General features: G+C 39.7%; 1 protein-coding gene across 1 annotated transcript; it reads left to right on the forward strand.

Annotated features, from left to right (window-relative positions):
- The first annotated feature begins 833 nt into the window (after positions 1 to 833).
- LOC117426141 (F-actin-capping protein subunit alpha-1) lies at positions 834 to 14,739 on the forward strand. Its single transcript, XM_034043478.3, has 10 exons — positions 834 to 964; positions 9,682 to 9,745; positions 10,013 to 10,064; positions 10,280 to 10,343; positions 10,705 to 10,911; positions 11,121 to 11,200; positions 11,422 to 11,500; positions 12,064 to 12,135; positions 12,538 to 12,600; positions 13,182 to 14,739. The coding sequence occupies exons 1-10, from the start codon at positions 926 to 928 to the stop codon at positions 13,320 to 13,322; spliced, it is 861 nt and encodes a 286-aa protein (XP_033899369.3). The 5' UTR covers positions 834 to 925; the 3' UTR covers positions 13,323 to 14,739.
- Positions 14,740 to 15,610: the final 871 nt, after the last annotated feature.

The raw sequence follows: 15,610 nt of genomic DNA on the forward strand, positions 1-15,610 counted from the left end.
ACCTCTTTAATAAAAGCTCAACACCCGCCAATCAAACACGATCAAAGACGTCAGCTCACACAGTAACTAAAAAACTGACTTATATATTACACCAGTGAGATGCCAGGCAGAATAGACAAGAATGCCATCTGCTTTTCGAAACCATGTAGCAGCCGGGTTTGTTTGTTTGTTTGTTTGTTTGTTTGTTTTTCGTATCCAGACCACGTATTGCCAATAAAAACACCCACATTAATAAACCCGGGTTCTTTCTGAAGAGCAACGACAATACAGTCTCAGTCTCTCAGTCTCTCAGTCTCTCAGTCTCAGTCTCTCTCTCTCTCTCTCTCTCTCTCTCTCTCTCTCTCTCTCTCTCTCTCTCTCTCTCTCTCTCTCTCTCTCTCTCTCTCTCTCTCTCTCTCTCTCTCTCTCTCTCTCTCTCTCTCTCTCTCTCTCTCTCTCTCAATTCAATTCAAAGTGCTTTATTGGCATGACTTATTTTCCAGTGTTGCCAAAGCAAATACATACATATTATGAACAGATCTATATACAAACAAGGAACAATGGTAACAAAATAATAATAAATAAAATAGAAGATAAATAATAATAATACAGAAATTGAAATATTGAAATAATGATATTGAAACTATTAAATTGTGCCGTCACTGCGTGCCCCTCAGGTTGTGGCAGGTGGCTACATATTTGGCAGCCAGTGGAGCTGTGTGTCCCTCCCCTAGGAGGACAGCAAGTTTCTCTGAGTCTGCCATTTGTCTGAAAAGAGGATATTTTTCTTGTATTTTAATGAAGAATGATTCTCTGATATGGCTGTATTTTATACAGTGTAGGAGAAAGTGCATCTCAGTTTCCACCTCTCTCTCTCTCTCTCTCTCACAGAGCTGTGCTGTTCCCATCATGCATTGCTGAGTGGGTTTGGTCCAGACGAGCCAAGATGGCCGATTTTGAGGAGCAGCTTACCGACGATGAGAAGGTAGGTGTCTCGTTTTTAATTTCATAATACCTGCCTACAGATAAACACCTTTTTAAAAACTATCCGGCCGCTCGGTCTGTCTGTAGCAGTAGAAAAGGCGCGACGGCGTTTCGAGCCGTTCAGTCCGCCGCCGTGCCACGCAAATCGCTCAGGATGTTTTATTTCAGCTAATACATAGAGAATAAGACTGCCGTTCTTTAAAATATCTTTTGCGTTTTTAACGTGTATATGTGTATTTTTTTTATATATAGTAAACCGTGTTTGTGAGTTTCTTAACTGTGGTATCTCTTAACCCCTGTTCTAGAAGCGTGCTTCATTTTGCCCTAACAACATTGAGTTTCGTTCAAACGAATTAGTTTAACTCCGTTGTACCCCTGACAGAATAATATTTTATTAAAGTTATTTTGGCAGAAATGAGGTAGTCGTATTATTATTATTAAATGGATTTTTGTTTTAATCTATATCAATAGTAATAACTGCATCGGGCCTGTTTCGTGTTATGTTGAGGCTCGAGCTACTTCCTGTTTGCAAGTGTCCCCTCCCTGAAAATAATTTAAAACTGGCTATGCCGATGTGAACACTTAGTCCTTTGCTTTGTTTTATCTACAGGTATTATTCATTGACTTCAGCTGATACGCGTTTTAGTGTCATTCTAGTTTGACGAGCGTCATTCGCTCGGAGTAAATGAATTTAACTTGATGTCTACTTTTTAATCGCAATGTTTTTCCGTAATTGAAGTGGGTGAACAGATATATGGGTTGGTGTTTACCTACAGTGGAGCTGTGCAAATGATTAGATCTGCCTGTTGATACACGATGAAATGGCAGATGGTTACACATGTCATCAAAATATTATAACAGCAAGCGGGATACTGTTTAGTTGCCTTTAACTGTTGCACTATTTTGTACAACGATCAGTTTCAAGTTCAGGAAATAGCATTGGCTACGTATTGCGCAACAGTGTAAGAATTTGAGGAGATAACTAAATACATATGTTTTTCATAAACGTGTTCCTTTAAAAACAGTAGATAATATATACATCTATGTTCAGTGCGGAACTTCTGGACAGATGTGTCGCCAAATACAGTGAGGCTGTTGCTGCAGTCATAGAGTTTCGTTCTTGCTTGTCAGTTCTGTCCGCTTTGAAATCCAAATGTGGTCAGGCAAGGGTGCGGTAGGTTCCCTGCTCTGCTGTATTGCTGACACCAACAGTGTCTGATTGCAAACTGTTAGCGGCAGACTGCAATCGGAGGGCTTGCACGAACAAGAAAGCGGATTGGAGTCCTGACCAGGGGTAGATACGCTGCTGTTTATTAATACCCTACTGTAGCACCTGGCCAGGGAGCTGAAGCTGTGATGGTGACGGGGTTGGGCTGTGCGTGCATAACTATGCTTTATTACACTTTGCCATACTTATATAAGGGTTATATTGTCCTTAAAGCAATTATTATTATTATTATTATTATTATTATTATTATTATTATTATTATTATCATCATCATTATTGTTATTGTTATTATTATTGTAGAATGTTTCTTTGCAATTTTCTGTACATCTTTTATTTGACCTAGTGTGGGGTTGCCTGTCAATATAGAAATGCATTAAACAGTCCGTAACATTACCAAGCAACTTTATTAGACTAAATGGCATTTTCATTGACGTTTATTTGCACACTCAAGATAAGTCTGAGAGATGCATTTTCTAATGAATGGTAACTATTAATCATTTGAAAGCATGCAACTGATTAAATGTAAAATACTTTTTTTTAAAACTGATTATCGTGATTACATTTATAACTATAGTCTTAAGACAGCCAATATAATGCATTGATTGATTGATTATAACCTAGTGCAGGTTATTGTGCTTTCATATAAATGAAACGGCATCTGAAACCGTTGATCAGAAATGCAGGAATTTGCACTATAAATGTAGATGGCATTTTTTTTTTTTTTTTGCCTACAAAATCATAAACTGAATAACGGGGTTGCTACAAAGTAGTTATTGGAAGAAAGAAAGAAATACTTTTAAATGAATTATTCATTAAGGTGTTACTGATATCAAAACATACAGTCTGTCACAACATCTTTGGTGGTCCATCAGACCCTACAGGGCTTTTGTGATTCTTAGTCTTTAGTCTTTAAAATAGATATGACTGCAGACACTCAAGGCCTCCTCCCTTAGTCTTCCTGAGCACAGGGGACTGATCATAATCTTAGAGTAAAAGCTAATGCACGGGTGGTACTTGCTGAAGGTTGGCTGGTTGTGCATGCAGGAGAAACACTCAAACCGTTGCAGGATGTGAAAAGTCACGCACTTCTATAGAGGCCAGAAAGGGGCTCCAAATTGTAGCAATTATTGAATAGCAGTTACAGATTTTAGTAAGCTTAGCTAATGCAGAAAAGAGCTCAGGTGTGACCGATTTTAGCTGTGTAGTAAAGACTGGAGCTTTATTTCCACCCCTGAATTACAACTGTAGATGCAACACCACCAGATGATCATACAGTAGAAGTATGCAGTGAGATAGGCAGTCATTTAAATCTGGGTGATTTCATAACCGTGGAGGCAGCAGCAACAGCAGCAGTATGTGCTCTGATTTATAGTGAAGCTCAAGCCAAGGTGTGGTTTCACTTACACAGCTGCACATGTCTCCTGCTACCCCTGGGCACAGGTTTGCAATGCTGTATAAATACAGTTCACTTGCTTCACACCGTTCCAGTCACTTGGTTTTATTTATTCCTGCAGAAACCGTGCCTTGAAGCACAAGGGAGGCTTCTGGGATACACCTTCTTTTTACAGCGCTGTAAAACTGCTGCTGTTGAATCACTGTGTTGAAATGTCTGAATTCTGGAGGGTGGTGACCTGGCACTTCTTTATCATCTTTCCTTTCTGGTGCCCTCTCCCTTCCAACAACACAATGATACCGCTCTCCATAGCGCTCGTTTCAATCCACTAACTCTTTCAACAGTAGCTTTTTACGGAAGTGTTTAACTACTTGTCTTAACAACTGAACAAAACACATTCATCTGTGAATTATTATAAGTTGTAAACCTATAACTCGATTAGATATGAAGCACGATTCAGATAAGAAAGGCACGGTTTCTGATGGAGACGTTTCACTCCTCGAACGGGGCGTTATCCACCGGGCATTGGAACCTCCTGATGGCTGTTGATGTTGTCAGGTTGTCTGAGGTTGGACGCAGTGGAAAGCAAGTCGTTGGTTTCTGGAGCTGGGGCCACTGGCTTTCTGCACCCTCACTGTAATGAACATGAGCAACATACAGTAGCAAACGCACAAGTCTTAGTCAATAGTTCACACACAGTACAGTTCATGTGATAATTTAGTGGTAATTGGAGCTAGTTCCTGTATGTGTTTGTCAGGTTTAAATTGTACTACAGATAGGCTTATAAGTAGGGGTCTACCTAAATCGCGATTTTGCAGAAATTGAGGGGTTACTGTGAAATTCACCTCTCTTAGTTTGGAGAGAAAAAAAAAAAAGAAACCTTGTTTAAATGAACTACTGCACAACGCAAGCGACGCAAACTACGTATCTTCTGTAGATAGACTTTTTTATTCCTTTGCTGTCCTGTGTGCATTGCACCTAGGAAAAAAAAAACCCTTCCTTAGACAAACATTTACAAAAAAATACACCAAAGCAGTTAACGTTCTTGTTTACTGTTCAGATGACAACGGTGTTTTAATCAGCCTATCAGTGCGTCTGGACTGGCTTTTCTGTGACCTGTACTGTAGGGGGTGGGACAAAATCACTGCTGCATTGTTTTGATTTAGGGTGCTAAAATCTAGTTTTCAGCAAGGAGGTAAAATGCCAGAAATGGATGACAAAGCAAAAAGTGCAAAGTATATTCATGTCAAGATATTTCCCAAAGAAACTGGACGTGCAGATGGAGGTAATTGTTTTGCACATCTTGTGATGTGTCTTTGGAGAAAATACGATTGATTGCTATGTAGCTTCAGAATCGCACATTAAACGAAAGGCTGCTACAGAGGCTGCTGAACAGAACGTAAAATAAACAGCTTTCAGAAAACAAACTGGAAAGTCAGCACAGACAAAGTATTCCTGTCGGTTGTAGCCAAGTTAAATCAGCACTACTGGTACGATCTAGCACAGCCTCCTCGCGTCAAACAACCTGATACTTACTTTTTAAACTGCGTATAAAAGGTAGAATTTTAGACATGAATAGACACGTTTTCTTTTTTTTGACTTGGTACTAATAAAATTAATTATTGGATGGGATAAATAACATGACAACAAATGTGCTGCATATATTGCCTTTGTTAAAGAATGCCAGATGCCCTTGGGTAACCGATTTGTGGGACTGTTTCTAATTGTTTTCCACATCTGTAGAACTTGGCAAAGCTCTGCCTTACACTTCAGTGGATGCAGAACGTGCAGTCTCAATGTATGGGCAAGTCCACATCAGACAGAGAATGTCGGCAGCAGCTGCTGGGGGGATGTTGCATGCTTGCCTTTAACAAACGACAGCACTCTGTTTTAGTAAGGAAGCAAGTACCACTATTTTTAGGCTTTTATAGTGCTCTGAAATATTGTCTACTTAGGTTCATTTAATGTTTAAACAGGTTCGCGAAACGTCAGCTAAATCCTAATTTTATTCCATAACCTACCCTCGAAAAATACGTAAATTTACTGCGATTTAAGTAGAGCCCTACTTACAAGGTACTTGTTTGCATTTATTTTCTGTTTGTTTTGTTATGCTGTACTGTGGTTTCATTTCAGTGTTTAAAGTTGCACAGCAGATGAGTAGCTTAGGGTATAAACAGAACCTTTGCTTGGTCGTTGCTTTTGACATTTCTTCTTATCCAGGCAGCTTGTAAAAATGTCCAGAATTCACTGTAAAGCTGTAAACGATAGTGGTGTTGCACCACACTAGCTCTAGTCATTTTCCGTGTTTAAACCCTGGTTTAAATATCCACGAGCAAAACGAATTCCCGAAATGAAAGACACATCTAGTTGTCGCACAGTGCGGGGATGTGTTTGCACTGCTAGTCCTATGCATACGCAAGTCAATACTTACAAGGTTTTAAAACATTTGCAGTTTCTGTTAAGAAAATAAATGGTGCACTCATTGCAAGTTGGAGCAAAGTCTTGGTAAACCTCATCCCTACAGCGAAGCAGCTGTTAGCTTTTGTGGCTGGTTTGCAAATGCGACGTGCTGACGAGGACAGAGTTGTATTGTGTTGTATACACGGGTGCTTACTGTGTTAAAGTATTCATGGTTAGATATAGTAATCCATGCAGTAGGGCTACCATTTGCATTCAAAATATCCTTTTGTCTAAAATAGTTTTTTGCACAGCACTTCCAGTAAGTTGCTAAACAAGTTGCATACTTTGATTTCTAGTTTTGATAACTGTCACTGATAACTAACCAGTCTCCAATGGGGGTAGCAGTGCGCAGACTAACTGCAGATAGAAAGAGAGACTTGAGGGGTATCATTCCAATTGGTCTAGGAAATAAAAAACTAAAGCAAAGCTGAAGGTTTTTTTTTTCTTTTATGAATCCCCATCAGATCCCAGTATAAAATTACAGCTTTAAACACTTCTTGTCCTTTTTTTTAAAATTATTTTTAAATACTGTTTTGATTCTCATTATGTTTCAAAAGACAGTGTGGCATAGTAGAGAGGGTGATATCAGTTCCATGTATCAATATGAATTCATATAAATAGGATTTAGTTATGCAGTTATAGTGCTTCCTTATCTATTATATATCAAGCATTAAAAAGAGCTTAATGCTAACCTACTGTACTGGACAGATACAATCATAATGCAGCCAAGTGATTAATATTGTCCCATTCATCTTATTATCATATCACAATTAAAGCTCTCAACTCTTCATCTCTTAATTGAAAGAAGAATTTCCAAACCATTTAAAGGATTGTATAATATAATAATGAATCATCAAACATGAACGATATTCTTCTGAAATAAGCACCGCGTGAGTTATAAACAACTGACCACAAAAAAAAAGAAACCACAATCCGAAACCTGTTTTGAGTTGATGCCTTTTCCCAGCTTCCTTAGAGAACTTTATTCACTGAAGATTCAGAGCTCCTTTAGTGCTACTGTACACTATTGGCAACAGAATCAGTACCACCTTAACACATAAGGAGGCAGTGTGGTCCAGTGGTTAAAGTCCAGGGCTTGTAACCAGAAGGTCACCAGTTCAAATCCCACCTCTGCCACTGACTGACCCTGAGCAAGTGACTTAACCTACTTGTTAAATCCATGTCCTGTTGTAAGTGACTCTGCATATAATGCACAGCACACAGCCTACCTCTGTAAAGCGCTTTGTGATGGTGGTCCACTATGAAAGGTGCTATATAACAATGCAAATGTTATTATAAAAGCCGATTCCAAAGCAAGCTCAAGGCAGTTTTTTGGAATAAACAAATTACTCTGATCAAATTTAACTGCAAAAATGATGTTGTTTCATACCATTACAGTGTTTAATTCCTCTCAAGTTAGTCCAACATTATCTCAGCTAGTTAAATCCTAGTACTTCCTGAGCAGATGGGTTCTGATGCAGAGAAACACTATGAATTCATTATTGGATAAATATAACTTGGAGGAACCACTCCGTACAATTGAAAATATTGTAGAAAGGGGAAATAAAGTAACATTTCTACTTGTGAAAAACTTTCAAACCAGAGCCCGTAGACCTTAAAAAGAGCTCTTGTTTGCTCAGTGAGTATTTAAATACATAAACGAACAGGTGTGTCAAAAATAACTGTGTGTGTGTGTAACCCTATAAACAGTATTGTAAATGGGCATTGTTGCACAGCAGTGTAAAGAATGCAGTCAGCTTACTTTGACTGTCTTGTGGTACTGCCCTTAAATGAATAAGGAAAACAAACACAGTTTCTCTTTGACATAATTTCAAGTTTCAGCATCCTTTGGTATTAGCAAGGTTTGCATTGCAGTTTGTTTGTGTTCGGGTCAGGGTGCTTGGACCACAACTTGATAAGAAGGTGGGTCTGTCACAGACAGTTTTACGTAACTGTAATTGATTACAGCTGTTATCTGAAATGAGGCTTATATGGGAACACCCTTGCCGTCTGCTACAGTTGAGTCTGCCTAGTTTATTAAACCATCTGTTTGACATTTTTATGGCTGTTGTGTAAAAAAAAAAAAAGGCGCTTGGTGTTCTGAGCAGTAAGCAGCACGGGAAGCTTGCACCAGTGCAGAAACGAGAAGTGGGGACTTCCTGAGTGCAGAGCGTTTACTTAAAATGGTAAAACTAGCTGACTTTGAGAGGCAGGAAGTACTGCACTGCTCAGAATCGCCTGTCCCAGTCATGTTTCTCAACATTGCTTGCCATGCAGGCTTTTTATATATTTCTCCATTAAAACAGGATTTGATCCTTGCTTTACAGTACATCCACTTTCGGTTGGATAAGAGGTCATTGCAGTCTTAAAAGCTATTCATGCATTTAGCTGATCCTGCTAAAAGACAATCAACCACTTTTGTGTCGTGGCTTATCCTACCGTTTCTGTAGTTTTAATACGGACCCGCAATTCCATTTTCGCTCATTACATGGGAACCGCTTTCCGCACCGATTGTGAGACTGAATCGGAATGTGGCTAATTCAGCCTGGTCATTTACACTTAAGAGCATTTTAAAGAGGTTCGTGCTACTGTCTGCTTCGGTTGGGCTGGGAGGAATATTTCCTGTACATGCCATCGGAGCTAAACAAAATAGATTCTAGCCCTTCTCGTAGCCTGTGGAAGCGGCTGTAGACAGACGGGAAAGGAGTGGGGTCTGTCTGGCGTTCGTTTAAATCCAACATCAGAAATGCTGGGCGAATCACACAGTTCTAGACCTCTCTCTCCGTTGCCGAGCATAGTCACACAAACTTTGCCCTGAAAATGGGGAACAGCTTTACCTGTACACAGTCAGAGAGCAGTAACCTGCCACAGGCTGCCTTTAGAATCGTGTACAACCTGTGCTGAAGTGCCTTTGCTGGCAGGGTGGCAGTCACACTGCCTGCTGACGTGTGCAGTATTGCCTGCTAAGAAAAGCACAGGGTAGAGTTCCCGCTATCTAAGGAATGACACGGCTGAGGAATCTGCTGAACAGAGTTTAGTTTCAACCCTTCCCTGCAACCCTTTCTTTTAATGTTTAAATCACTGCAGGGGGCTTGTGGTGACTACGTGCTGCACCTTGTTTTAGTGATCCAGTTATAAGTGTCATACCAGAGCTTTTTGCATGGTTCTCGTAGAGAGAGTCTCTGGTGAGACCGTTCAGCACTGTGCTTTCTTGTCCCTTCTTTTTCTTGCTCTGCAGTTGCATTTTGTGTTCTACATTGAGAACTGGGCTGCATGCTTGGGATTGACATGTGTTCGTAGGATCTAGGTCACATGAGTCATGGTGACCTACTTGGGTTTCTAAATATGTTTCTAAGTGAATAATTGAGCCCTGTGGTTGGGTAAAGGGTAAGGCTATGTTATAATACTGCAAATCACAAGTATAAACCTTCTGTGTAAACTGGCATTTACCACATTTTTCATTTGAAAAAAAAAAAGTCGACTTGATTTAGTATTTCCAGTCGTCTTTAATAAAACAGAAAGGATTTTGTTTCCTGCTCCACGTACTCTTCATTGACATTCCTGCTTGTTGCTGCTATAGATTGGTTGTGAACATGTGTGTGTGCAGTGTTTTAAATATTGTTATTCTTTTGTACAGGTGCGCATAGCTGCCAATTTTGTCTCCTATGCACCGCCAGGAGAGTTTAACGAAGTCTTCAATGGTATGTGACCTCTGTTACTCTACATAAAAACATTTGGGTTCGAATCATGGGGTTTGAACAAGTTTCTTTTGAAGTTTCATTGCAAGTCTCACTCTAAGACAACATTATAGTGGATCTATACCCCTCCCATAGCAGGGAGACTGCACATTGAAGTCTGTGTGTCGCACCTTTACATCTCTAGACCACCAATTTGCATGTAGATTTAAAACTGATGTGGAAAAAAAAAACTTCAAAATGAGAGATTGAATCGCCGAATTTGCTTTTCAGATGTGCGGTTACTGCTCAACAATGACAATCTTCTCAGGGAAGGGGCTGCTCAGTAAGTATTTGTTGCTTTTATACCAAAAGGGAGGCTGTTACCCTTACCTTTCTGCAGAGTTAATCCTGTGTTTTATAATATAACTGAAATGAGGGAGGTGGGGGCAGATGAATACTACAGTATGCATGCTTCAGATTGGGTCTGGGGGTAAAAAATGACTTATTTCACCTCTGCTGAAGATGAAATGTCAATTATTATTATTTTTTTTAATGCAGTGCATTTGCCCGTTACAACATGGATCAGTTTACCCCTGCCAAGATCGAGGGTCATGACGATCCGGTAAGTTGTACATGTCTAACGATCGGAGCGATATCAAAGAGAAATCGATACATGCAGGCCGCCGTTTTATCGACCAGGTGTTGTGCAGCAGTATCAGATATCTTCTGCTGATTTGGGATGTTTTCTGTTAAATCTGGTGGCCAGTACCTGTTGACTGTCTGTCTGCCAATGTTCAGCTTTGAATTCCACACCTGAAGGAAATAGACGAGCAAATATTAACAATTCTGCCTATGATCTCTGACTTGCGGGACACCCCATGATTTTAGGATTTAGCTGTCTCTGGAAATTCCCCAAAACTAAATCCTTAAATCCACTGTAAAACTAATGTTTATTATTATTTTATTTTTTTTGCCCACAACAGGTCCTGATTACAGAGCACGGGGATCTTGGCCATGGGAGATTCTTTGACCCAAGGAACAAACTTTCATTCAAATTCGACCAGTTGAGGAAAGAAGCCAGCGACCCCCAGCCCTATGAGGCAGAGGCGGCTCTCAGACCCTGGAGGGATGCCTGCGACAGCGCCCTGCGAGCGTACGTGAAGGATCACTATCCCAACGGAGCCTGCACTGTACGTACCCCCAGAATCCAGGGTGCTTTTCAATAGCCGTCAACACGGGAGGGGCCAATTCCTGTGTTTCAATTGCAATTCCTTTTTAAAATCCAGTTCCTTCGAAGGAATTGTAATTGAGCGTTTGAGACGTTAATTGTTGTGATTTGTTCAGCTGCTTTTCATGTGAAGCCAATTTTAAATGTAAAATATTGCTTTGATTCCTGTAGGTTTACGGTAAAACCATTGACGGACAGCAAACCATTATTGCCTGTATCGAGAGTCACCAGTTTCAACCCAAAAACTTTTGGTAAACTTTTTTTTTAAATTTTAAGTGTTTTTAATTACTTTGTGGTCTTTATTCACAAGTTTTTTTTTTGTGTTGTAAATAAATAGTGCTTTGAAAAACAGGGGGTGAATTAATTATGAAGAGGGTTTTATAAACTAATATACATTTTAATTTATAAAAAGCTTTTTCTGATTTGCTGCAACGTAATGCCCACAGTGATTGTGTACTCTTGTCTGTTCCAGGAATGGCCGCTGGAGATCTGAGTGGAAATTCAACATCACCCAGTCTACTGCTCAGGTGGTGGGAGTCCTCAAGATTCAGGTGGGAACCTCTTTAAAAAATGAATCCTTGTGTAGAGTCGCATGTTATCGGGCACGGGGTAATTCTGCATGGTGAGAACTTGCTGGTGTAACGTTCTGCTGCGTGATGTTTTCTTTGCGTGATATTGTGATGCACAAAAAAAGCACTACTCACAGCAGCTTCTTGTATTCTAACACATGGGTCTGGAATGGTGTTTTAAACTTGATTTGTAGCTGGTAAGTCTACATGCTTCCCTTATCTCATTAGGGTTAAGCCTTTTTATAAAACAGGCCATCATTTTTATGCTTGCAGTAGATATATATATTTTTTTTTATTATATGGGTATTTTTCCATGTGACTGGCTTGTTGGATTGCTCTCAAAATATGTATTTCATGTTGGGGATATTTCCATTTTGGATTTGCATAATTAATACGCATCAAACCCTGGGTGTAGTACGGAGCACTTTTGTTACTGTAGTTTTTTTTTTTTTAATTAACAGATTCAATTTCATGCCTGTTTAACGAGCCGTGGTTGTAGTGGCACCGTCCATCGGAGCTAAACCTTGCTGTGTTTTTGTTTTTAGGTTCATTACTATGAAGATGGTAATGTCCAGCTGGTTAGCCATAAGGATGTACAGGAGTCCTTGACGATTTCTGTAAGTATATTATTATAATATTCACCTGGACATTGGATTCCTCACATTGATTAAAATAATTCTAGAATGTAATATTCACCTGGACATTGGATTCCTCACATTGATTAAAAGAATTCTAGAATGTAATATTCACCTGGACATTGGATTCCTCAGATTCATTAAAAGAATTCTACAATGTAATATTCACCTGGACATTGGATTCCTCAGATTCATTAAAAGAATTCTACAATGTAATATTCACCTGGACATTGGATTCCTCAGATTCATTAAAAGCCAAACCATTTTTGCAATGCAAGTGTTAGGACAGAGCTGCCAGATACTGTAAACTGAACCTTTTGAAACCATTGACTGATGTGTTGCAAGTTTTTGTAAGGAAGTCTTAATCCTGTTTCCTTTCCATAGACTGAATCTCAAACTGCAAAGGAGTTTGTTAAAATTATTGACAGTGCTGAAAACGAGTACCAGGTAAGACCAGAGCTAAGTTATTCCTGTTGGCTGGTGGGTGGCTCTTTATTTATTTCTCAGCAGATGCCCTTATCCAGAGCGACTTACTTTGTAAATGTGATTTTTATAACTGTATCGCATTGCAAAATATCACATTATGAAATATCACATTACAGATAGGATCCGTTGTAGAATACATTAGTCAGTAGTAAATAAGAGCAAATTCAACTAAGACGATAAATACAGTAAATAATTACGTTTGAGAGCGATTTCAACTAAGACCAGTTAAACTTATAGTAAAGATCTCCACACAAGATCGTTTCTCAGGATCTCAATTATTACCATTCCGTTACCCTGTAATCACAAGATCATTTATCTCAGGATCTTGAAAATGGAAGTGATTTTTTTTTTGTTTTGTTTTTGTTTATGGTCTGTGGAAGCCACTGTAGTTCTTCAATACACTTGTGTGTTTTTGTTTAGTAGTCTTTTACAATTAGTTGTGTAATTTGTATAATGAGAAGTTTTTGGTGTTTTTTTTTTTTTTGTGTAGAGATGTTGTAGGACAACCCTGGTCTTTTTAATCCTTTCTTTTTCTCCTCCAGACTGCCATCAGTGAGAACTATCAGACCATGTCAGACACCACGTTCAAAGCCTTACGCCGTCAACTGCCTGTCACCCGCACCAAGATAGACTGGAACAAGATCCTCAGCTACAAGATCGGCAAAGAGATGCAGAACGCTTAGTGGAGACGTGCATGAGATTGCTGCTCTGACAAACGTGTGCAAAGAAAAAAAGAATTGAGGTGTGGTCTCACGAAATGTGTGGTCTGACTTGAAACGAAATCAAAGAATATTGGAATCGGTTAGGGAGAGGGCGGGGGGGGCGGGGGGGAGGGGGGGGGTGTTCACATCGCTAGGGCTGTTGGAATCTTATTCTGGTAAGCGCTGACATCTTTAAGAAATTAAGTATACTAGGCCTACTTTTCAAACAGTCGGTGGCATTTTCACTTTTCTGAAATCCCAACACTGTGAGGGTTTAATATAAAAAAGCATAGTTATGCACAATTAATAAATAAATATTTATGTATATCCTAGCTGTGAAAGCCCAAACACACAGGCCTTGACCTTGTTTCCCCTACTCAAATGGCACTCTAAGCAGTTAAACATAAGGTAAAGATGAAGTGCTTTTCGTAGTGCATTTAAAAGCTTCACCCCTGGTATAGAAATGGGTTTGCCGTACGCGGTCATGTATCAAAGCCACGGCCTTTTTCAATAAAAGTTTAAAACCTCTTTTCCCATCGTAAACGTTTCTGTGTCATGTTACGTTCTTTTAAAAAGGCGGTTTGATTATGCAATTGTTTCGGATACAGTTTCTCTTTTAGTCTTAACACAGCGTTCCTCCTAAGGCTGCCCCATGTTTTCCAGGGTGGGGGGGTGGGGGGGGGTAAACTTGCTGGGTGAAAATCCAATGTAAATGAGATTAATAGTGCTTCCTCTATGCATAACACCCCCTTATGTGATATGCAGCATTAACTACCCCCTTCTCCTGTTACAGATGTTAGCTGTTTTCTGCCCTAAACTAATCGCTCTCTTGTTTATAGAGCAATTACAATAAAAACAATTAATCCCAACTGATGTTTTTGCTTTCCTTAGATTATTATTTTTTTTTTGTATTCAACTGTATGAACAAAAATATGTAATTCAAAAGGAATAAAAGATTTGCACCAAATTTAAAATGTTTATTTTTTTTATATAGAGAGATTATTTCTTGTTTTCGGTTGTACAATGGTGTATTTTGAACACACAATTCATTTCTACAGCTATGGTCCCTTATCTTCGTAAATCATCTCTGTAAATCTAGGATGGTTGTATGTGTGTTGAATGCTTTATCAAGCGGTTTTAGCGTCTGCAACGTGTATTATTGGGTTAGTTTTCTGATTCACATTAGTGAGACCATACCTTTCTGAATACTGTGCTTGGGCCAAATGCATTGAAAAGTCAATACTGTGTCTGTGAAAAGCGACTCTTCCTTATTATTACATCTGTTTTTGGAATGAAATCATCTGTATTATATTTCATCAATGTCATCCATTTATATCTCATGGGTCCCATTGTGTAAAATCATTTCAATGGACAATACACTGCGAGTTATTCTATTCTTGTCAATGTTTTTTTTTTTTTTTTCTTTGTACATTCTGGAAGCAAATGTGTTGCCACTGTTACATTCTGGAAGCAAATGTGTTGCCACTGTTCCATTCTGGAAGCAAATGTGTTGCCACTGTTCCATTCTGGAAGCAAATGTGTTGCCACTGTTCCATGGTATAGATGCCATAAATCGCATGTAAGAAGTCAGTGTTACAGATTTGTCAATTTCAGCGCAGCTTCTCCTGTGTGTAGATTTCTACTGGGGTTAAAAAAAAAAAAAAAAAAAAGTTCTACCATCCAATGTTATTATTTTTTTTTATTCCAGTGCATTTTATCTTGTATATAGATGTAATTTCATGCATAGAACTTAACTATTTTTTAACGATAACATCTCTTCTATGAGTAAGAGACGCCATCCATGCACTTCCCTGAGGTCATAGCCCTCCACGCACCACACGTTCCCTGAGGTCATAGCCCTCCACGCACTACACGTTCCCTGAGGTCATAGCCCTCCACGCACCACACGTTCCCTGAGGTCATAGCCCTCCACGCTCTACACGTTCCCTGAGGTCATAGCCCTCCACGCACTACACGTTCCCTGAGGTCATAGCCCTCCACGCTCTACACGTTCCCTGAGGTCATAGCCCTCCACGCACTACACGTTCCCTGAGGTCATAGCCCTCCACGCTCTACACGTTCCCTGAGGTCATAGCCCTCCACGCTCTACACGTTCCCTGAGGTCATAGCCCTCCACGCACCACACGTTCCCTGAGGTCATAGCCCTCCACGCACCACACGTTCCCTGAGGTCATAGCCCTCCACGCACTACACGTTCCCTGAGGTCATAGCCCTCCACGCTCTACACGTTCCCTGAGGTCATAGCCCTC

The sequence above is a fragment of the Acipenser ruthenus genome, chromosome 29 (assembly GCF_902713425.1).
Source record: "Acipenser ruthenus chromosome 29, fAciRut3.2 maternal haplotype, whole genome shotgun sequence".
Classification (NCBI taxonomy): domain Eukaryota; kingdom Metazoa; phylum Chordata; class Actinopteri; order Acipenseriformes; family Acipenseridae; genus Acipenser; species Acipenser ruthenus.

Bases quoted from the DNA above. Each gene is read 5' to 3' on its own strand.
- LOC117426141 (XM_034043478.3), top strand. From the start codon at position 926: ATGGCCGATTTTGAGGAGCAGCTTACCGACGATGAGAAG. The intron at 10,065-10,279 runs GTAAGTATTTGT...TTTTTAATGCAG, and splicing joins CTCAGGGAAGGGGCTGCTCA to TGCATTTGCCCGTTACAACA. The intron at 11,201-11,421 runs GTAAACTTTTTT...TGTCTGTTCCAG, and splicing joins TTTCAACCCAAAAACTTTTG to GAATGGCCGCTGGAGATCTG.